Source organism: Dunckerocampus dactyliophorus, chromosome 4 (assembly GCF_027744805.1).
Source record: "Dunckerocampus dactyliophorus isolate RoL2022-P2 chromosome 4, RoL_Ddac_1.1, whole genome shotgun sequence".
Lineage (NCBI taxonomy): Eukaryota > Metazoa > Chordata > Actinopteri > Syngnathiformes > Syngnathidae > Dunckerocampus > Dunckerocampus dactyliophorus.
Window position 1 is genome coordinate 34,578,550 of NC_072822.1, and position 22,227 is coordinate 34,600,776.

The window sequence follows — 22,227 nt, forward strand, 5'->3', positions numbered from 1 at the left end:
ATAAGATATGCTCAAAAACTAGATAGGACAGCTCAAGTCCTTTCTAGTCATGCTGAAAAACTAAATATGAGAGCTCAAGACCTATCTAGTCATGATAAAAGACTAGATAGGAAAGCTCAAGTCCTAACTAGTCATAGCTCCAGGTGACAGGACAGCTCAGGCCCTACCTAGTAATGATAAAAACTAGATAGGACAGCTCAAATCCTGTCTGCTGAAAGACGGGATGGGACAGCTCTAGTTCCGTCTAGTTATGATTTTTTTAAAAACTAGATAGGACAGCTCAAGTTCTATCCAGTCATAGCTCCAGTTGACAGGACAGCTCAGGTCCTACCTAGTCATGATAAAAACTAGTCAGCCTCAAAAACTAGATAGGAGAGCTCAGGTCATATCCAGTCATGCTTAAAGATGGGATAGGAGAGCTCAAGTCCTATCTAGTCATGTTCAAAAAACGTATTCATAGCTCCAACTGATAGATAGGACAGTCGAAGTCCTATCTAGTCATAACGCTGATTGAGAAATAGGCTAACTCAAGTCCTGTCTAGTCTTTGAGCATGAGCTGATGAAGCCTGCTCGGATGAGAGGCGAATCTAAGACAACCTTCAGAATGTCGCTTCCTGTCACTGACAGAAGCGCATCTGCGGTTCGGTAAACACAAACTTCATCCGCTCGGATGACTCAGACGTCAATATCGCTCTTTCCGGTTCTATATTTGGGAAGAGCTCATGAAATCGGCGTTGTTCGTCCCAGACCAACGGCCCGTTATTGACGGGCGTTTGAAGGAATTTCCAGAGAAGCCACGTGGGGGGTGAATAGGACCTGAGGCCGAAAGATAAACATTTCCACATTCAAACAGTCGCAGCCTACTGATTCTTGTGAAGCAGTCTTGTAACAGTCAGTCCAGCACATGAAAACCGAAACAAGCTACCAAAGTTAGTGACGCGCTAACTTCACCATCTCAAGGAACCTGGGCGGACCTTTGACGTGACGTCGGTTCACACTCACAAATTTTCGGTCAAATTGTAAATTCCAGTCTCGTGTTTCTTGTACAAGTAGTCGAGCGCCAGCCGAGCAAAAGAAAACAAGCACGGTACCAAAGTTACTGATGTGCTAACAGCTTGTGGAACCTCACTCCATCCACTTTACATGCTCTATGCTGTAGTAAAATGGTGTTCAAAAGATGGCTGGTTCGCACGAACAAAGGTTTTTTTGGGGGATTATTTTGGTAAAGTATTTGCTTGTGTGATCTCAGGTGGCTTTACATCACAAAATTACTGACACGCTAACTTCTCAAAGCTCTGGAACCTCACTCCATTCACTGGAGTTAGTTCTCCCTTCCTATTTTACAAGCTTTTTGCAATCATTTCTCCTCCTGCTGGCCTCTGAACAAACATTAAAATGAGCTCTGATTGCTTTTCATCACATGGACGCTGCTTTTTGTGCCAGTTTAGCCTCAAAGTCTGCTTAAAAAATGCGAGAGGAATGATTGAAAACCAATTTGCATTCTGAAATTAGTTGTTTCTTATTATGTCTTTGACATTTTATTGTTTGTTCATCATATTTTTTTCCCAGACTGTTGGACTTCCTGCGGGAAAATAACAAGAAAAGTGATTTTTAGCTTCATAGAATTCCAGTGGAGGAACAACAGACGCCCCTACTCCCTAAGATTTGTAATTGTTTACCTCACGGAAGTCTGACCCAGTCCAATCACTGTTTGCAAGACCTCCCAGCGTTGACTACTTTACAGCTCGGAATCTCATTTCTGTTGTGTTTATTGTGTGCTTTTGCGAGCGCAAATCGCAAGGAAAGGAAAGGAGAAGCTGATCAATGGTTTATAACCTTGCCAGACGCTCTGCCGTCCAGATGGAGGCGGAGACGGGAGACTAGTTTTCTCCTGGCACAAGGAGCGCCGTCCGCACAACGATTAATCAAGCAATCTACCTTCGAGGTCTCCCAATGCCCTCCAGCCAGGACCAATAAATAACGGCGTGCCTCAGCCCCTGTGGGCATGCTAGTATGCTAATATGCTAATGTGCTGTGAATGGTTCTGGCATGGAGGACCTGCTGTGACTGTTGGCTGGGAAAGAAAAGAGGGGCGGTGATTACAACCCCGACTGCTCGTGCAGCTCAATTTCACACCTTAATGAATGTCATGGAGAGGGTCGGGGGATTCCAGCCCTCCCAGCACTCGAGCGCTTTGCTCTGACAAGAACAGACACCGGCGGCAGCATTTTTTATTCTGCATCACTCCATCCAGCTCTGCGCGGCACACAAAAGCCTTGCAGAAGTCCCGCGTCGTGCATTTGTGATGCCTCGGACCCGCTAAACAATTCCCTACTCCCGCGTTCATCCAGCTTGCTTGAACATACCTCATATTGCACTCGGAGCAAATGAATGCTGCCAGTTCTTTGTCATCCGCGTATCTTTCTATACAGCTACTGTATGTACAGTCTTTTGACCCTTGGATATTCTTCGCTGAGAAGGGTGCGGCGCCAGCTCCGGATTAGGGATGGGATCCTGCCCCAAGTGGAGATGTTTAAGTACCGCTGGGTCTTGTTCACGAGTGAGGGGAGGATGGAACGTGAGATCAACAGACTGATTGGTGCGGCGTTTTCAGTATTGCGGACTCTGCATCGGTCCGTTGTGGCGAAGAGCTTTGAGCTTGTTGCCTTTCGGCTCAGCTCTCAATTAATCAGTCGATCTACGTTCCTCCCCTCACCTGTGGTCCTGAGTTTTGGGTAGTGACCGAAAGGACAAGATCGCAGACGAAATATGGCTGGGCCACCTGGTCAGAATGCCTCCCGGACACCTTCCTGGGGAGGTGCTCAGGGCACGCTTGACTGGTAGGAGGCCTCGAGGAAGACCCAGATTGGAGAGACTATGAGTGTGTTTACATGCATTCAAATAACCCGATCATAACCAGAATGTTAGGAATAACCCGGTTACGCACTGCCATGTAAACACCAAAAACCCTTTTGAAAAAACCTGAATATTACCCCTGGGTTACTCCTTTTCTAACCTGAACATTGGGTTATCTACAGCATACGCCTGTCGGGATATCCCGATCGAAAGGAACATTAATTTGTCTTCTGCGCATGTTCTATTCGAAAGGAACTACTTGTAAACATGGCAACACGCAAAACCCCACACTTTTGGAGCGAGGAGGAAACAAGCAGCCTCGTTAGTGTGGTGACAGACAGGAACATCATGTCTTCAAATACCGCCATAGCCAAATCTTTCGGAAGGTGAGCGTGAAGTTACGCGAAGCAGGGTTTGTACGAACGCGCATTGCGTCGTGACGTCTTCCGTGCGTCGAGACGTTGTCCGCACGTTTTTTTTGGGGGGGGTTTCACGTCACACATGTAAACGGGTTATTCCGAATGTTTCAGAAACCGGAATGTTGATCTAAACGCGAATATTGACTGCATGTAAACGCAGCATATGCAGCCCTCACTGGAAAAAGGTTTGGACACCCGTGGACTAGGCTGTGATTGGTCTGCTTTTTTTGTTTTGTTTTGTTTTTTTTAAATATTATCCTCTGTGCATATACGATCAAGATTTGCAGTAAAAGCGTAACGCTCCCCTTCTCTCTTTAATTGCCATTGTTCACTAGCGAAGACATAGAGAGTTGTGGTTGACGTCACATCACCCTGGGCCGTACTCCCTGATGCTTGGCCGATGTCAAGCCTATAAATCGTGTAAAACCGTTTCTGGCTGTGTAGCCTGAAGCGGGGGTGTCTGGGGAAGCACACCAAGTGAGGAGAGGTTTGCTAAAGGTTGTGAGGAAGATTTTGGGAAAAAAAAGAAAAAAAGCAAAAAAACATCCCACCAGACAGAAGATTACAGTTTATCTTGGCTGAGGACCAGGACCACCCGGAAGATCCGTACAGACCTCCCTGGTGTTGTTGTTCACACCTCTTGTCTCATGACGGCCGTAAATACAGGAAACAATGTTGGCGCGTTAAAGATAGCGAGGAGGTGGTGGTTGTCATGGAGACACCTTTCATTTCGGGACAAGTGAATTTATTGTACGTCCCCTGGGCACGTAAACAAGTGGCATCTCCAGCTGACATGACAACAATATCATTTTTAACGTCTGAAAAGATACACACACAACATTTAAATTATCGCCAACTACTGGCTTGGCATGCATGTTTGGGTTTTTTTTATTTTTAGTTAGTCATATTAGTCATTTTTGCGGGTCTGTATGAATGGAAAACTTGTTCAAAACCACACAGAAGTAACTAAACCTAACTAAACCACTTGCCCAGTAAGCAATGCTGACTATTAGGACTTTATACAAACCATCCATGCACCACAAAGCTGCAAAAAGTTTAGAAACACTGTCCCATGCTATTGAAAGAGACAGTGTCTCCAATGTTTTGACTGCCACTGTATGTGACTTGTTATGTCCAACATTAAGTAAACTCATGAAACCACTTCTTGAGTAAGTGATGCTAGCAAGCATTTTCCCACCATTCAGCCAAAGAAAAGCATTCACGCCGTATTATGACTTTATACAAACAATCTGTACACCACAGAGCTGCAAAGTCAAAAGTTTAGAGACACTTTGTCATTCAATAGGATGGGAAAGTTTAGAGTTTAGAGACACTTTGTCATTCAATAGGATGGGAAAGTGTCTCTAAACTTTTGACTGGTACTGCACATTATGTGGATTATGTCCAGCATAAAGTAAACTAATGAAACCACTTGTCCAGTAAGCGATGTTAGCAAGCGTTTTCCCTCCACGCAACCAAATAAAAGCATCCGCTCCATATTATGACTTTTTACAAACAATTCATACGCCACAAAGCTGCAAAGTCAAAAGTTTACAAACATTTTTCTTATGCTATTGAATGGCAAAGTGTCTACAAACTTTTGACTGGTACCGTATATGGTTTGTTATGTCCAACGTGAACGTGAACTAACTATAACGCTCTACCAGTTAACGATACTAGTAAGCATTTTACGGCAGTTAAGCCCAAAATTATTGATACCGTGCCCAAATATTGACTATGTATACATTTTTATTGTATTTTTTGTACCTGGATGTGCCACAGGAAAGTGTCAAAAATGCTCTGAAGGATTCATACGCTCTTTCAAAAGAGGCATGTACGTGACACAAAAGTTTGCGGTTTGCTCAAATGTGTACAATAACAGCTGCAAGAAACAACGAAAATGGCGAAAAAGATCTATATTTTGTCACATCACTACTTCAGCTCGCAATTTGTCCACGAGAAGCATCATTTCAGCCTGCTCAACTAAAGAGTACAGGGTTCAGGCAAACAAATGAGGTTACAGTAGAACATTTGGACTTATCCCTCCAGCTGTTTGCAAAGCTTTCATTTCACATAATGTTGCTTCCTCTTTTTCTCGGCTGCCCACACTGAAGCAGCAACACCACAGCAAATTATTCCACAACCGTTTTTCTTTTTTTTCTGCCTAATTACACCGTGCCATTACAGAGCAAGTGTAGCGCATTATAATCATGCAGGCTGTAATTACCCCGCTGCTTACACATGTTGCTACACAGGTGAGAGGCAAGAAGCAGCCGCAGGTGAGGCACATTTAAAAGCAAGTAGCGCACATACATAAAACACATCCAGACTTGCAAACCTGTGTCTGGAACTCCCACAGCAGCGTGGCGTATTTGCTGCAGAAGGATGAGTACGATTCATTTGCGCTTCTGTGGGGGTTTGGCGCTCTCGTGTCGGCCCCGACAAAGCCGGGAGGGACTCGACGAATTACATAGCGTGACGGGGTTGCCTGCTTTCGTTTGCTTTTCACTTTCTTTGTGAGTGTGGCAGTTGACAGTCCCTTGTTTTATTCAGCAAACAAGAAAAAAAAGCAAGCTTTTTCATCGCACACGGACCCACAGAGCCATGCTTATGGGTACGCACCTCGGTATTAGGGTCACGGTTCAGTTCATTTTTGGCACAGTAAAAGGACTAAATTCATTCATTTTAATTCTAACAATAATCATAAAAAAATGTGCAGCATATTTTTAAAGACAAATCTTTGTGTTATTAGTATTAACATTTCTTGGTGCATTGTGCTTTTTTGCTTTATTTTTCCTTTTTTCTTGCTTTTTTTTCTTTACAGTTATCCCTCATTTGTCACGGTTTATCAGTTCCAGACTTTGCTGATTTATAAATTGAATATTTTTGTAGTTACGACCTTTTAAATACGGGTTTTTAACATTATTAGAGCCCTGTAGACATGAAATAACACCCCTATAGTCACTCCTATTACACAATATAATTCGAGAAAATAAGACATAAATAAGACTCCGGTGCCAGGGGGGCGGACAGGAAGTAACGACTGGAGTTCAGAGTTGAGTTTTAGCCTGCCGTGGGTTATGGCTGCAACAGTAGCCCGCGTGACGGATTTTTGTGCCTGTTGTGAGGTCATTCAAACCTGCAATACAAGTCTGGTGCTTGTGTGTCTCACCCAACATTACTGTGACCAGTGTGGAAAACTACATATCATCACAACATCTTTGAACACGTCTTCTGAATGCCTTATATTTGTATTTTACTTCATTTAGCCATTTTTATGCTTGAAAATGCTTAATTTAAGAAAACAAATTGCCTGAATATGCATGTTTTGCCTGATGGTAGGCCGTATTCTTCTCTCTTTTTTTAAAACCGTGCTAGAGTGAAGCCGCGAAATTCGAAGGCCGAAGTGTCGAGGGAAACTGTATTTTATTTCTAACAAGGACTTGACCGGAAAAAAGTTGATCCTGTGTGAGGAAAATAAACATAATGATGATGATTATTATTATGGAAAAGCCGCTTTGTCTGTGCTCGCTTTAATACCTGCAGCCCTGATCTTATTACGGGACATTCAGGAAGGGTGGGGGGTCTGGTAATCGCGTGTCCTCACCCGTCCCGCACGGACAAGATAATACCGTACACAGCACCAGTGTGACAAGCTCATCCCGGGTCATGCACAGCCGTGAGGGGGGCGGGGTCAGGACCGGGGGGAGGTTTGGCGGTGGCGATTTTGGCCTACTAGGATTACACGTGCTGATGACTCTTGGCTTCCAGCTGCACAAAAACAAAATAAATTGCTTTCCTGCAAAGGGGCGCGGTAAAGGACGTGTAATCCCCTTGTAGACCAGCCGATGTTGCAGCGTGTGCGCATGCAGACATAAATTATGCATCGGAGAAATATATAAACTTAAAGACTAGGGAAGGGAAATACAACATTCATTAGACAACAAGCTGAGAATCAACTGGAAACATTAATACACCGTCCGTTGAGACGCGGGACGGAATGAAATACTTTGTGTTTGATCAAATGCATCACAGACCCGCACTGGATCCTCAGTGCTCTCAGGAAATGAGGAGGAGGATGAGAAGACAGCTCGAAGATAAAACATGGAACCAACTAAAGAAAAGTGCCTGAAGAGAAAAGAGAGTGAGACCTTTGCACGCAGAACAAGAGGGATGACGATGCACATCGCTCCTCAGAGAGGAGAGAGAGAAGCCCGGGGGGATGAGACAGAGATGAGAGCGTCATGGGACGATGGTGTCATGAGAAGAGAGCGTAATGACAGCTATGAGAAAACACATTATGAGAAGAGATGATTGGGAGAAATGAGTATCATGAGCATTGTAGAATGATAGCACCATGAGATTGTCATGAGAAGAGAAGGCCACAGAGCACCATGGGGGTGTCATGAGAAGAGAGCATTATGACAGCTATGAGAAGAGATGATGGGAGAAATGAGTATCATGAGCATTGTAGAATGATAGCACCATGAGATTGTCATGAGAAGAGAAGGCCAGAGAGCACCATGGGCGTATCATGAGAAGAGAGCATTATGACAGCTATGAGAAAACACCTTATGAGAAGAGATGATGGGAGAAATGAGTATCATGAGCATTGTAGAATGATAGCAGCATGAGACCGTCATGAGAAGAGAAGAGCTATGAGCATTGTGAAAAGAGGCTGTTCGTGTGAGAGATTGAAGTATCAAAGAATGAGAAGGTCATGAGACTCTTGGGGGACAGAGAGCACCATGAGATTATCATGAGATGAGAACATCATCATCATGAGTTGGATGAGAAAAGTGGATCTTTTGGAGACAACACCAAATGATGAGAAAAACATCATGATGGCATGAGAGGCGTGTCAACTATACTGTCAGCCATCTTTGTCCACTTGATGCCTACTTTGACGTTGAGGACGTCCCGTGGTGGACATGGACGTTTGGCTGTCTCCATCGGTGAATCAATCATGAGGTCATTCCTGTCTTCTGTGTGCTGTTTTTGACCCCTCCTTAGTTGTGGTTCTCGAGTTGTATTGTCGTGTATTGTCGCACATCAAATACATTCCTAGCGTCTGTATGCCTACACTGTTGATGTGGCTAATGAACCTGAAACTTGAAACGTGAGGTCATGAGCCAATCATCAGGTGGACGATTCAATGAGAGACCTTCTGTATGAGGTTTGGTGAGGTCCATCTGTCTCTCAAGTCACTTCGAAGACCTCAAGCGGCGCTGTGGTGCTCATGCGCGCGGATGAAGCGTGAGGCGAGCAGGAAGTGGAAGCAGGAAGTGGGGAGGAACTAAAAATAGCTCCGTAGAAAGTGGATTCCAACTTATTGAATATTCCGTCATTTACATAAGCCTGATGGAAGCAAAGCAGCTTGTTTGGATAAGCTGGGCTTTGGTGGCTCGCGGGTCGTCTTCAAATGCATGAGAGGAATGAATTAATGATAAAGAGCATGAGGAACATCATGCTCCTCAACGTGTTGGCTTAACCTGTGAACTCCAGGGGCGGGCTTCCTCGTCTTGCTCTAAATGTCACCCTAAATTAATTACACACCTCCCGACTTTACGAACAACTCTTCATCTCCTTTTCCACTAAACCATGGCTGCCGGGGAGCTGCAAGGATTCATCAGCTGCCTCTGTCCACCAGAGGGAGCCGGAGCGGCCCGGAGGCCAGAGGGAGGGAGCCGCCCCGCAGCCATGTCCAATGAAATGCTTTGCTGGATGCATGATGGGAAACCTTTGAAATAGTTGTTGGTTTTACTTTTAAACTCGTATTAGTACTTGTATTGTATATTTTTTAGCTATCTTTTGAGTGTTCAGTTGCTGTGTGATTACTTTTGCGTTCTTTGTAAGATGACACCGGGAGTCAGACGGTTATATTGAGGAATGACCTCCTCCGACTTCCAACGGGTTGACAAACTCATTGTGAATTTTCATAGCTCATGATTGGCGCCTGTCAAATGAAGAGCTACCTGATCCTCACGGACTCGTGCGTGACGTGGACATGTGTGGCCTATAGTCCGTTGCAACTTGCATACGTACAAATCTGTTTTTCTCTCTAAATTTAGTGGGTGCCACTTAAACACGGCTGTGTCTTATACACCGGAAATTGCGGTCGTTTATTTACAGTGATTATGTACCTTGACTTCTATTGTACCACATTGTTGTATTGCCTGCATGTATTTAAAATGAACAAAGTACTTTTGGAATGCAGGAAGTGAACAAATGTATCGTAATTGATGTGAAACAGAAAGAGGGTAGCATTAAATAAACTTTGCTTCTTCCTAGTCGACTATATTGGGTAATAGGCCTGTAAATAAGACTATAGGGGTGTTATTTCATGTCTAGAGGGCTCTAATCATGTTGAAAACATATCTAGAAGGTCATAAACAAGTTTTCTATCCTCTAACTACCAAAACATTTGATCTATATGTAAGGAATCCTACTTTCCGTCTGGAAGCAATTAACCGCCATAAAGGAGAGATTGCTGTTTGTAGGAATTCCATTTTTGTTCCCTTACTCAACATTGGATGAGGAGTGGAGCGCTGGCAAAGAAATAATCCAACACATTTGATTTACATTGTTTCCCACTTATTTGCCACTTGTTTTCCGTCTTTGCCCTTTGCTGTTCTCTTGCATGCAGGATGAAAAATGACTAAGAATTGCACAAAATCGAGGAAAAGGCTTCTTGAGACGTCATCTGTACTTCTGTGTAGAAGGTGTCGGACGTTTCGCTCCTCATCCGAAGAGCTTCGTCAGCAAACTAATAAGTGCTGGTAGCTTAGGCCTTAAATACAGTAAGAGTGGGCGGAATTGGTGTGCCAACACCCTCCTCCTATTGGTTCGTTACACTAAGCCTGGGCGGAGCAGTGGTATAATCCTATCCTGTTATTCACACCTACGATAAAAGGGAAGTGTCGCTCCCTGAATTGGGTATGAACGACTCTGATACTGGCTTGTTAGCATCTATTGTTCTGGCTCGGCCCTGCCTTCACCTCATTTGCAAGACTAAGAGCTGTGGGTTTTGGTCTCAGTAACCTGCTGAACACAGGGTCCAAATTAAACCTCAAACCACCATTCCGATTCAATGATGGGTTCTGTTGTTTGACAAAAATAGCTTCCTTTACTCCTCTTTCAAACCATCTGTTTTCTTTGGCCAAAATCTTTACCTCACTGTCCTGAAAAGAGTGATTGGTAGCTTTCAGGTGTAGATGTACTGCTGATTGAGGACCACTAGCATTGTCCCTGCGATGTTGATAAAGCCTTTTTTGGAGCATTTGCTTAGTTTCCCCAATGTAGTGCTCTTTGCATTCCTCATCTTTACAGTGGATGGAATAGACCACATTGCTCTGTTTCTGGTTTGGAGCCTTGTCTTTAGGATGCACTAATTTTTGTCTCAGGGTATTTACTGGTTTGAAATAGGTAGGAATTTTGTGTTGCCATAAGATCCTCTGGAGTTTTTCGGAGACCCCCGCTACATAAGGGACTACTACTCCTCTCCTTTTTGCTTCTGTGGGCTTTTGGGTTTCTTTCCCTACTCTCTTCTTTTGACATTTGTTAAAAGCCCACCGTGGGTACCCACAGGTTGAGAGCGCTCTCTGAGCACTACATTGGGGAAACTAAGCAAATGCTCCAAAAAAGGCTTTATCAACATCGCAGGGACAATGCTAGTGGTCCTCAATCAGCAGTACATCTACACCTTAAAGCTACCAATCACTCTTTTCAGGACAGCGAGGTAAAGATTTTGGCCAAAGAAAACAGATGGTTTGAAAGAGGAGTAAAGGAAGCTATTTTTGTCAAACAACAGAACCCATCATTGAATCGGAATGGTGGTTTGAGGTTTAATTTGGACCCTGTGTTCAGCAGGTTACTGAGACCAAAACCCACAGCTCTTAGTCTTGCAAATGAGGTGAAGGCAGGGCCGAGCCAGAACAATAGATGCTAACAAGCCAGTATCAGAGTCGTTCATACCCAATTCAGGGAGCGACACTTCCCTTTTATCGTAGGTGTGAATAACAGGATAGGATTATACCACTGCTCCGCCCAGGCTTAGTGTAACGAACCAATAGGAGGAGGGTGTTGGCACACCAATTCCGCCCACTCTTACTGTATTTAAGGCTTAAGCTACCAGCACTTATTAGTTTGCTGACGAAGCTCTTCGGATGAGGAGCGAAACGTCCGACACCTTCTACACAGAAGTACAGATGACGTCTCAAGAAGCCTTTCCCTCGATGGACAACTCCTGTACGACTGAGAGCCTACACAGACGAATTGCACAAAATGTACACAAAAACACTTCAATTGTTCTGCAAATCCTTATAGAGGGTAGAGACTCTCTTCAAAGAAGAAACCGTGACATTTAGTTTCATATCCAGGATTTAGTGTTTTGCTTTTTTGCAGGATTCTGCTCAAAAACAACTTTATTAAATCCAACTTTATTCAAAATTGTGATTATTATCAGGATTACACAAAAAGCATGGATGAGGGATGGGGCAGGAGGGTTTTTGGGGCAAAAAGTACTTGGATGAGAGCGTTTTGGAAGCGAGGGGCACGGTGCGAGCAGGAATGCATGCAATTGTTGTGTTTTTAATGAAGCTGCATGTCAAAGCTCAAAGTGCAGCTACATGAATACTTGCAGGGATCCTAAAGCGGACTAAATAAACTAATAATGGCCTTTTCCATTGTTTCCGCCAGGCTGTTCCGAGCCGTGCTCCGAGTGCGGCGGTCCGAGCCCACAGGAGTGTGTGTCGTGTTCCGACCCGGCAGCCCTGCTCAAAGACGGCGAGTGCGTTCTAGACTGCGGTACCGGGTTCTACAGTCGAGACGGCGTCTGTCACGGTGAGTCTGTCTCCTTTCCAGCGTCCTGCACCCAGAGTACAGATGTCAAGAGTGAGTCGTTCAAGTTTTTCTCCTTCACCTACTCACCCCTGCTACCGCGAGCTGCTGTAAATTAAAACAGCATGTATTTAATTGTGCAACTGTTAGTCTAAATGCATTTGTATAAATTCTCAGGGCATTCAGTCGATAGCAGCTGGACTCGATTCACGAGCACATTGAAACGATCAGTTGAATGCCCTGAGAATACAACGACCTGGATGAATGAGAATATTCACAGGCATCCGTAGAAATGTGCCAACAAGTGCAAAAAGCAGCAGAGCCGTTCCTTGCCTTCAAATCAACTCTCATTTCCCCTTCCTGCCCAAGATGATTCATGGGTACTCGATGAAGACTTGAGTTTCACTGACTTACGGATACTGAACAAAGACTTAAGTTTCAGTGGCTCACGGGTACTTTATGAAGACTCGGGTTTCACTGACTCATGGGTACTCCACAAAGACTTGAGTTTCACAATGTGATGAAGACTCAAGTTTGACTGACTCACGGGTGTTTGATGAAGACTCGAGATTCACTGACTCATGTGTGTTGAACAAACGCCAGAGTTTCTTACACTGTGATGACAAAGACTCGAGTTTCACTGACTCACCAGGTGACAAAGGCTGAAGTTTTACTCACTCACGGGTGCTCGACAAAGACTCAAGTTTCACTGACTCACGGGTGTTGAACATAGACACGAGTTTCACAGACTCACGAGTGCTCGACGACCATTTGAGTTTCACCAACGTGTGAGGTGATGAAGACTCAAGTCTTACTCACTCATTGGTGCTGGATGAAGACTCGACGTTCACTGACTCATTGGTGTTGAACACAGACATGAGTTTCACTGACTCACGGGTGCTCCATGAAGACTCATGTTTTACTGACTCATGGTTGCTCGTCTAGCATCTACAGCTCGGCTGCCAAACTTGTTGCGCAATCACTAAAACCAGCAGGAGAATGCAGTTAAGTGTGAAGCGTGGCGGGGGCGGGGGCACACCGAGTGGACGTCTAGACAAATGAGCTGTCACACCGAGCTACACACAGGAAGCAACAAGCATCTGCCGACACAGAAAGACTACATTGTTAGCGATGAAGTGAGGGTGAAGGTGTGTTTGCACTCCTTTAATCTTTTTTGGGAGTGGGGGGGGGCTTCCCTGCAGAGTCTCTCGCCAGCATCCTCGCAGCGTGGCGCCCAAACGACGAGTCAGCACTCCTCAAAGTTGGGAAACAAACAATAGAAAGAAAAGACAATAATTAGCGAGCTCTTTCTGCCGCTAATGAGGAGGCGGAATAAAGAGATCCCATATGAATATGGATGCTTCTATTTTACAGAGGTGGGGGGGAGTCTTCCCTCGGGTGTGGGGGGTGTCTGTCTTCCTTGCTGGAAAAACAAAAACCCGCCTTTGCTTTGCCAGATGAAATACTCAGCAAGGTGTCTCATCACGACGTGCAACTCGCAGGCCCAAAGGTTCAAAGTATTTGTCTGCTTTACAATGCAACAGATGCAAAAACGTAGCACATTTATGCTAGCTCCGATGTTTAACGTTGTTACACAGTTAGCACAAGCACCCAGTCTTTGATCACGGCTGGTAAACTGACTTAACATTGTGGCGATGTCGTCACTATAAGTACGACCTGGAGCGACAAACAACTTACATAACGTTAAACATGTTTTATTTACCACGATTTACAAAGCAGTCCAGCAAAGCATGCTGGGAAGCAGGGAGTGCTCACAGCGTGGAGTGGGTGTTGTGGTGTCGTCGAGCTCGTTCCAGTGACCTCCTGGCCTACTCAGCTGCCGTCCGACTGTCAGGAGGCCGAGCCTCCAGCCTGGTCTCCTGGTCTCCGATGCCAAGGACAAGGCATCCGTTCCATGGGTGCTGTGAGTTGCTTGTCACTCCCTCAAGGTCGCTCATGCCGCGGATCGTCTCCATGCGGCACCCTCTTTGATGGCGGGTGTTGCTCGTCACTTCTTTAAGTCACCCCACCCCCGGTGGCTGGGATCGCTAATTCCGCGGATCGTCTCTCCGTGGCACTCTCTTCGATGCCGGTGGTTTCTCGTCGCTTCTTTAAGACACCCCGGGTGGCAGGAATCTGCTGATTTTGCAGATCGTGGCAGAAATCGCTAACTCCGCAGATCGTCTCCACATACCACTCTCTTCAATGGCAGAGGTTGCTCGTCGCCTATTAATGGCTCATGCCACGGATCGTCTTCACGCGGCACTGTCTTCGATGGCAGGGGTTGCCGGTCGCCACTTTAAGGCGCCCCGGGTGGCAGGAATTGCTAATTCCGTGGATCGTCTCCCTGTACTGTAGCACTCTCTTCGAGGGTGAGGGTTGCTCCTCACCTCTTTAAGGCCCCCCCGGGTGGCGGGAATTACTTAATTCCGCAGATCGTCTCCCCGTGGCACTCTCTTCGAGGGTGGAGGTTGCTCATCGCCTATTTAAGGCACCCCGGGTGGCAGGAAATCGCTCATGCTGCGAATTGCCTCCACGCGGCACTCCCTTCGATGGCGGGGGTTGCTCGCCGCCTTCTTCCACTGTCTGCAGGCATGTGGTGAAGTCCTCGAGCTCCAGGAGAGTGGTTGCCAACCTGCAATCCCACTTCTGACACCAATGTAGCCATCTTGCGTGCGTAACCAATTCCTGTCAGGCAAGGTGTTCTTTCAGTATGGGTGGTTGGTTGTCCAGTTAGTCAGTTAGTTAGCCAGCCAGACCATTAGTCAGTTAGTTTGTTTTGCAGAATGACGCAAAAACGACACCGTATAATTCGCCAAGGTCAGACGTTATGTTTTGACTGCAGTTAGTTAGTCGCTCAGGTAGCAGTGATGCAAAAGCTCGACATTTTTCATGAGAGTTTGTTAGTGAATCAGTAAGTTAGTTGATATTAAATAGGAGAGCAGAAGTCTCCGCCGAGGAACATCCTAGTCTTTTCCGGATGTGACTTTCTTCAGGCTTGTGATTAGCTCCAATGACCTTCAGCTTGACTTTAATTTGCTTCTATTTTGAGTCGCCCTCCAGCGTGACTTTAAAGATAAAGCCGTCCTTCTCCCGCGCTCACATGGACGTGTAAGGTCTGCTTGGGCATGTCTTCATGCAGATAAATGCCACACTCCTCCAGTAATTTGTTTCATCTTTTAACTGACTTTCCGTTGCTTATCAGCGCCTGGTGCGCCATGCATCGCTTTTCCAATTACTGGCGGGAAAAGAAGCTGGATTACCTTCCAGCGGGTGACTGCTCGCCTGCTTTAATGTTACATTGCATCACGTGGAGTCGGGGCGTCGTGTATTTAACACGCACTCTTTCATGTTCGCAGCGTGTCACTCGTCCTGCGCGTCCTGTTTCCCCGACGACCCGAAGTGCATGAGCTGCCTGCCTGGCAGCGCCTTGCATCACGGGATGTGTGTGTCCCGGTGCCCGGCGCAACACTACCAGGACGACAGGAGCAGATGCCGAGGTCTGTGGCTCCTTATGCTTGGACTCACGTATGTATGATGATTTTGATTTGGAATATTTCCATCTATTTTTGTCCTCCTTCAGCCTGCCACAGCTCCTGTGCGTCATGCTGGGGTCCGTCGGCGTCCCAGTGCATGTCCTGTGCACATCACCTCCTCCTCCACCAGGGGCAGTGCGTGGAGGCGTGCGGAGAAGGGCTGTACTCGCAGGCACACACCTGCCACAGTATGTACTATTACCCCGTACGTGATGCGTACGTCACGTTATTTAAGCGTGCCGTTCCGTGCGTGCAGACTGCCACCCGTCCTGTCGCTCCTGCGTGGGACCGCTCGCCTCCGACTGCCTCGGCTGCCTCAAAGCGGAGGAGGCGCTGGCGCCGCAGTCGCATCACCTCCAACACGGCGTCTGCGCGGCCGCGTGTCCCGCTCGCAGCTTCCTGGACGACGTGCACACGTGCAGAGGTGAACACGACACTTTCACTCCGTCCCGTTAGCCCCTTTGAAGTGTGGAATGTTCTCCGAGTCACGCGGTCCACAGGACGTTGCTTCGTTCAGAATCCTTTGCAGGCCTTGAGAAGACCAAAAGCGTGTTTATTTGTCTGATGACATTTCCACTATATTCATATCACAGCACTTCTGGAAGCCCGTTCCTCGTTTCCCGCCACTGACAGAAAATATTCCAGTGATAAGTCATAACTATGAGATAGGAAAGTTACAATAATGAGATGATGAGAAAAAAAGTAGAAATTATGAGATAATATCATCATTTTCAGATAAAAAGCTGAAATTATGAGATAAAAGGTCATAACTTTGAAATAAAAAGTTTAAATTATGAGCTAAAAAGTCATAATTATGAGATAAAAATGTGAAATTATGAGATAAGAAATTTCAATTTCACTTTATTCATCCCTGAGGTGCAATTTAAAGATAAAAAATAGACAATTAGGAGGTAAAAAGTCAAACTTATGAGATGAAGTCATAATTATGACATAAGAAGTCAAAATGATGAGATAAAGAAAGGATGAGAAGAAAGCCATAATTATGAGATGAGTCATAATTATGAGATAACATTTGGCATTATGAAAAGTCATAATTATGGGATCAAAAAGTTATGATCATTAGATGAGAAAGCCATAATTATGAGGTAACAAGTTGAAGTTATGAGATAAAAAAAAGTCATAATTATGAGCTAAGAAAATTTTAATTACAACATAAAATGTCATAATTTTAAGATAAAAATTGTAATTATAAGATAAAAAGTTATAATTATGAGCCAACAACGTCATAATTATGAGATCAAAGGTCAAAATCATGAGATAAAAGGTAATAATCATGAGATAAAAAGTAGAATTATGAGATAAAGTCATAATTATGAGATATAATTTGACATTATGAGAAGTCATAATTTTGGGATAAAAAGTTATGATTATGAGATAAGAAAGTCATATTTATGAGATAAAAAATTGAAATTATGAGATAAAAAGTCATAATTATGCGATAAGTCATAATTTTGGTATGAAAAAGTTAAGAAAGTTATATTTATGAGATAAAAAGTTACAATTTTGAGATAAAAAGTCCTAATTATGAGATAAAAAGTCTAAATTATGGAATAAAAAGTCAGAATTATTGGTATTTACGGATTATAAAAAGTGGAGATTGTGAGATACAAACTGCTCGTTATGTCTTTATCTGACAATTGTGACTTTTTATGTCATCATCATTTTGACTTTTTATCTCACGGGTATGACTTAGCATTGGGTTTTATTTTCCTTTCCGTGGTGGAAACGGGCTTCCATACAGCAGGGTCCTGTTACCCCCCCTTTTTTGTAGTTATTTATGTTTTAAATAGAATGTTAGCATTGGAATAGATGCCACGTACAGTAGTTGTACTTCATGTACAGTAATTCATGTATTTCTTTGTTTTTTAAACTCACTCCTGTTACGTTCAGTCCTGTTAGCTAAACCAGTCATCTTCGGCTCAGGATGCAAAAAAAATGAAGACCTAAAGTTGTCCTAGATGGGCTGATACACTCTTGGAGGAGTTCAAGATGTGTCTTATCAGATTTAGAGATGAAAAAGATTTCAATTCCAACATCAGCAAAGCACAACACTCCCCTGATAAGTGTGTGTGTTGATTTGCTTTCGGGAAGGGAAAATTGGGCTTTTTGTGAGTGTGAAATTGTTGTTGTGTGTAATGGGCTCATTTTAAGACCACACACACACATACACACACACACACACATACACACACGCACACACCTCCTTTTTTTCTTGGCCGTATCAAGCAGAACGACAACAGAGAGGAAGATGAGAGTGATGTGTTTCCTTTGCTAAGTGACTGTGTGAAATTGTATCCATTTAGGAAGCCGCTTCGTCTGTGCGGGTCATCCGGCGTTCAGCAGCAGCAGTTTTTGCCAGAGAATGTTGGGTGTTTTTTATACGGCCGCTTTCACGCATTGACGTTTGTATCCGCAGCCAAAGGGGTCCCGGCGGCGCCGCCAAAATCAATAGGAGTCATCGTCTCCTTTGGAAAGATGCTGTTTTACGGGCACTGTCAAGCAGGGGTGCCCAACGTGCCGTCCGGGAGGGGTCATTTGTGGCCCGCGGCACATTCTAAAAATAGAGTTTCATGAATACGATAACTACAAGAAAAAAAGAGGTAAAATCAGCAGTAATTTTATACAATAAAGTCAAAATATTAAAAGAAAAAAGGTGTAATCGAAGGAAAAAGTCATCATTTTTACGAGAATAGCGTTGTACTATTATGGGGAAAATAAAGGCATTTTAGTAGCATAAAGCTCAAGTAGATAATATAGAAATAACGAAAGACTTTTTTAAAGTTGGAATATTATGAGAAAAAAAACAAACAGAATAAAATTGTAATGTTCGGAAAATGACAAAAATAAAGTCAAAGCAATTTGGGAATAAAGTCACAATTATGAGAAGAAAATTTACAAGATAGCAGTTAGTTAGCAGAAAGCAGAAATGGAAAAAAAACAGCTGCAATTTTGCAAAAATAAAGTCCAAATATGATAAAACTTTACGAGAATAAACTCTTAATATTGTGATGTCATTTTAGGTGCTTATAATATTACGGGAATAAAGTCATATTACGAGAGGAAATTGTACAAGAAAAAAGTTGAAATAGACGGAAAATTAAAACAGCAAAAATGGAAAAAAACAAGAACAAAATAAAAATATTAACAGGAAAAATGTTGGATTCTAACGAGAGAAAAAAAACAATAAACTTGCGATATTATGAGGAAAAATAGTGTCATTTTAGGAGCAAAGAGTTGAAACATGAAATACAAAATAAATACCTATATTTTGAATTTGTAATATTATGAGAAACAAACAAAATCAAGTTGTCGTTTTCTGATTTTTATAGGAATAAAACCTGAACAATATAAGGAGGACATTTATGAAGATTATTGAAGAATGTAGACATATTTTGAAAATTTTAAATTCAATTAAATTAAAAAATGGGGGCTTGGAGCAGAGTGAAGATGATATTAATAACAGGCTTTTTCACCTGAGCTGAGATTATTGAAATATATATCACATATCGCATAGCATACACTGGTGTGAATAAGTGTTTGCCCCCTTCCTGATTTCTTATTTTTTTGCATGTTTGTCACACTTAAATGTTTCAGATCATCAAACTAATTTAAATATTAGTCAATGACAACACAACTCAACACTAAATGCAGTTTTTAAATGAAACTTTTTATTATTATTGACAAAAAAATCCAAACCTACATGGCCCTGTATGAAAAACGGATTGGCCCCCCACCATTTCTAAAGCTTTGGGACTCCAGCAAACCACAGTGAGTTCCATTATCCACAAAGGGCCAAAACATGAAACAGTGTTGAAATTTCCCAAGAGTGGCCAACCGAAATGACCCCAAGAGCACAGCAACGACTCATCCAAGAGGTCACAAAAGACCCCACAACAACATCCAAAGAACCGCAGGCCTCACTTGCCTCAGTTAAGGTCAGTGTTCATGACTCCACCATAAGAAAGACACTGGGCAAAAACAACCTGCATGGCAGAGTTCCAAGACCAAAACCACTGCTGAACAAAAAGAACATTAAGGCTCATCTCAATTTTGCCAGAAAACATCTTGATGATCCCCAACACCTTTGGGAAAATACTCTGTGGTCTGACGAGACAAAGGTTGAACTTTTTGGAAGGTGTGTGTCCCATTACATCTGGCATAAAAGTAGCGCCGCATTTCAGAAAAAGAACATCATACCAACAGTAAAATATGGTGGTGGTAGTGTGATGGTCTGGGGCTGTTTTGCTGCTTCAGGACCTGGAAGACTTGCTGTGATAAATGGAAGCATGAATTCTGCTGAAGGAGAATGTCCGGCCATCTGTTGGTGACCTCAAGCTGAAACCAACTTGGGTTCTGCAGCAGGACAATGATCCAAAACACACCAGCAAGTCCACCTCTGAATGGCTGAAGAACAACAAAATGAAGACTTTGGAGTGGCCTAGTCCAAGTCCTGACCTGAATCCTATTGAGATGCTCTGGCATGACCTTAAAAAGGCGCTTCATGCTGGAAAAGCCTCCAATGTGGCTGAATGACAACAATTCTGCTAAATTCCTCCCCAGCGCTGTAAGAGACTCATTGCAAGTTATCACAAACGCTTGATTGCAGTTGTTGCTGCTAGGGGGGGCCCACCAGTTATTAGGTTTAGGGGGCAATCACTTTTTCACACAGGGACATGTAGCTTTGGATTGTTTTTCTCCCTTAATAATAAAAAGTTTCATTTAAAAAGTGCATTTAGTGTTGAGTTGTGTTGTCATTGACTAATATTTACATTAGTTTGATGATCTAAAACATTTAAGTGTGACAAACACGCAAACAAATAAGAAATCAGGAGGGGGCAAACACTTTTTCACACCATTGCAATTTTACAAAATATCAAAGTGGCAAAGTTGCATCCTTTCATTTGTCACTCTGGTGGAAAAAGTTTGGACACCCCTGACTTAAGATAAGCAAATGGTCTAACAAAGTGGGGGGGGGGACATCTTGTAAGTATTTTAGACCTCACTTTTTGGTCCTTAAGGTACTTTGAAACACCTTGTTTCTGTTTCCATTCATTCCTATGAGGAAAATTGTTCCCAAATCCAAACCAATCAGAAGCCCATCGTGTTCTACCTTTGAGGTTCCGCTGGATTCCAACATATTTTCAGCAACTCTGCTAGCATTGTTGAGAAGTTACTATTTTTTTCTGCTCACTTCCTTTCCATACATAACATCATTATGTTTGCACATCTGGGCGGAGGTGTGTGTTGTGTGGGCTTGTTGGCCGTGCAGACGGCTAATGTGGGAGAGATGCATTTAATCTGAGGAATTGGCAGGTTGCATTGTGGGTAAAGGCGTACTGCAGTTTCCTGTTCGTTTCTTCTGTTTATTTGTTCCTAATCCTGTTTTTTGCTAGTTATGAGCGTCAAAATGATTCTCACAGTCTCAGGCTGCGTGTAATCATAACAGAGCTATGAAAAAGGTGCATTTGAACGCACCACGGGAACAAGTTGCACGGTGACAAACATGAGGCCATTTCCTTTCATTTTTGTTCTGGTTTGTTTGCTCGCTTTGGAGATCGGCGCCGGCCGGCCAGCAGCAGGAATTATTTCTCTTTCCCGGGAATTGGCTCGCGGTGCCGATAAGTTGATTGCGGATCGATGGGTCGCGCTCGGCTTTGCCGGCGGTCATTCGTCATTTGCGACCTGGCGGGACCGACGCCGGCCTCAAGTTGAAGTATTATTTGTGTGACTAACGAGACCCCGTTTATACGCAAAAGGTGCAAATTGAAAAAAACCTTTTGGGGGGCATTTTGCCCATCCTCACGTGAGACATGAACTCACGTCTTTCTCTTTTCTGTGCGTTGTAAATATTGAAAAACAGCTCGCAATAATGCAACGTAATGGGATTCACCTGTTCCGCTTTGTCAAACACCTCTAAAAACTCCCCAACAATGTTTTATCCAACATTATTCTGGTAAAATTACTTCTTCTTCTTGAACTTTTTTCTCGTAATATTGCCGATATTCTTGTCAAATTACTGCATATTTTTCAATTTTTGCTGCTGTTGTTGTTTTCTTTTTAACAATTTTCTTGTTAATTTATATTTTAAGATGTGCCGCGGGCCAGTAAAAACACAGCGCGGGCCGCATTTTGGACACCGTAGCTTTAAGGCAGTGTTTCACGTCACATTTTCACATTCTTATCAGTCACACAAGCGTAAGAAGAAGTGAGGTAGAGTTAAGCATGATAAACAAGTTTGTTGCAAAGCAAAACATAATAAAAATGTATTTTGGTTTACCCCTCAAAAGAATATCCTTGCAAAATAAAGACTCTATTTTGGGGATTGCAGGCTTCACGCATCGCAATGGGAATCTATTTGGTAAATGGTTTTATATAATTGTACTGTATGTACTGCTGTAGGTGTATTTCTGTCTGCGTGTGTGTGTGTGTGTGTGTGTGTGTGTGTGTGTGTGTGTGTGTGTGTGTGTGTGTGTGTGTGTTCTCCTCCTCCACTGCTCCTGCCCTGAAGCAGTGTACAAAGATGGCGCATAAACAAGTACTCGAGACTCTTAGACTCC

At 43.6% G+C, this 22,227-nt stretch overlaps 1 protein-coding gene across 3 annotated transcripts in view; it reads left to right on the forward strand.

Moving 5' to 3' along the window:
- fras1 (Fraser extracellular matrix complex subunit 1) overlaps positions 1 to 22,227 on the forward strand; it is a 218,192-nt gene that overhangs the window by 97,724 nt on the left and 98,241 nt on the right. For 2 of the 3 annotated variants that reach the window (XM_054775017.1, XM_054775019.1), the window contains 4 exons: positions 11,973 to 12,116; positions 15,473 to 15,613; positions 15,697 to 15,837; positions 15,906 to 16,073. In XM_054775017.1, coding sequence (XP_054630992.1) covers positions 11,973 to 12,116; positions 15,473 to 15,613; positions 15,697 to 15,837; positions 15,906 to 16,073 — 594 coding nt within the window. The remainder of the gene's footprint in view (positions 1 to 11,972; positions 12,117 to 15,472; positions 15,614 to 15,696; positions 15,838 to 15,905; positions 16,074 to 22,227) is intronic. The other variant, XM_054775018.1, reaches the window with a different exon arrangement.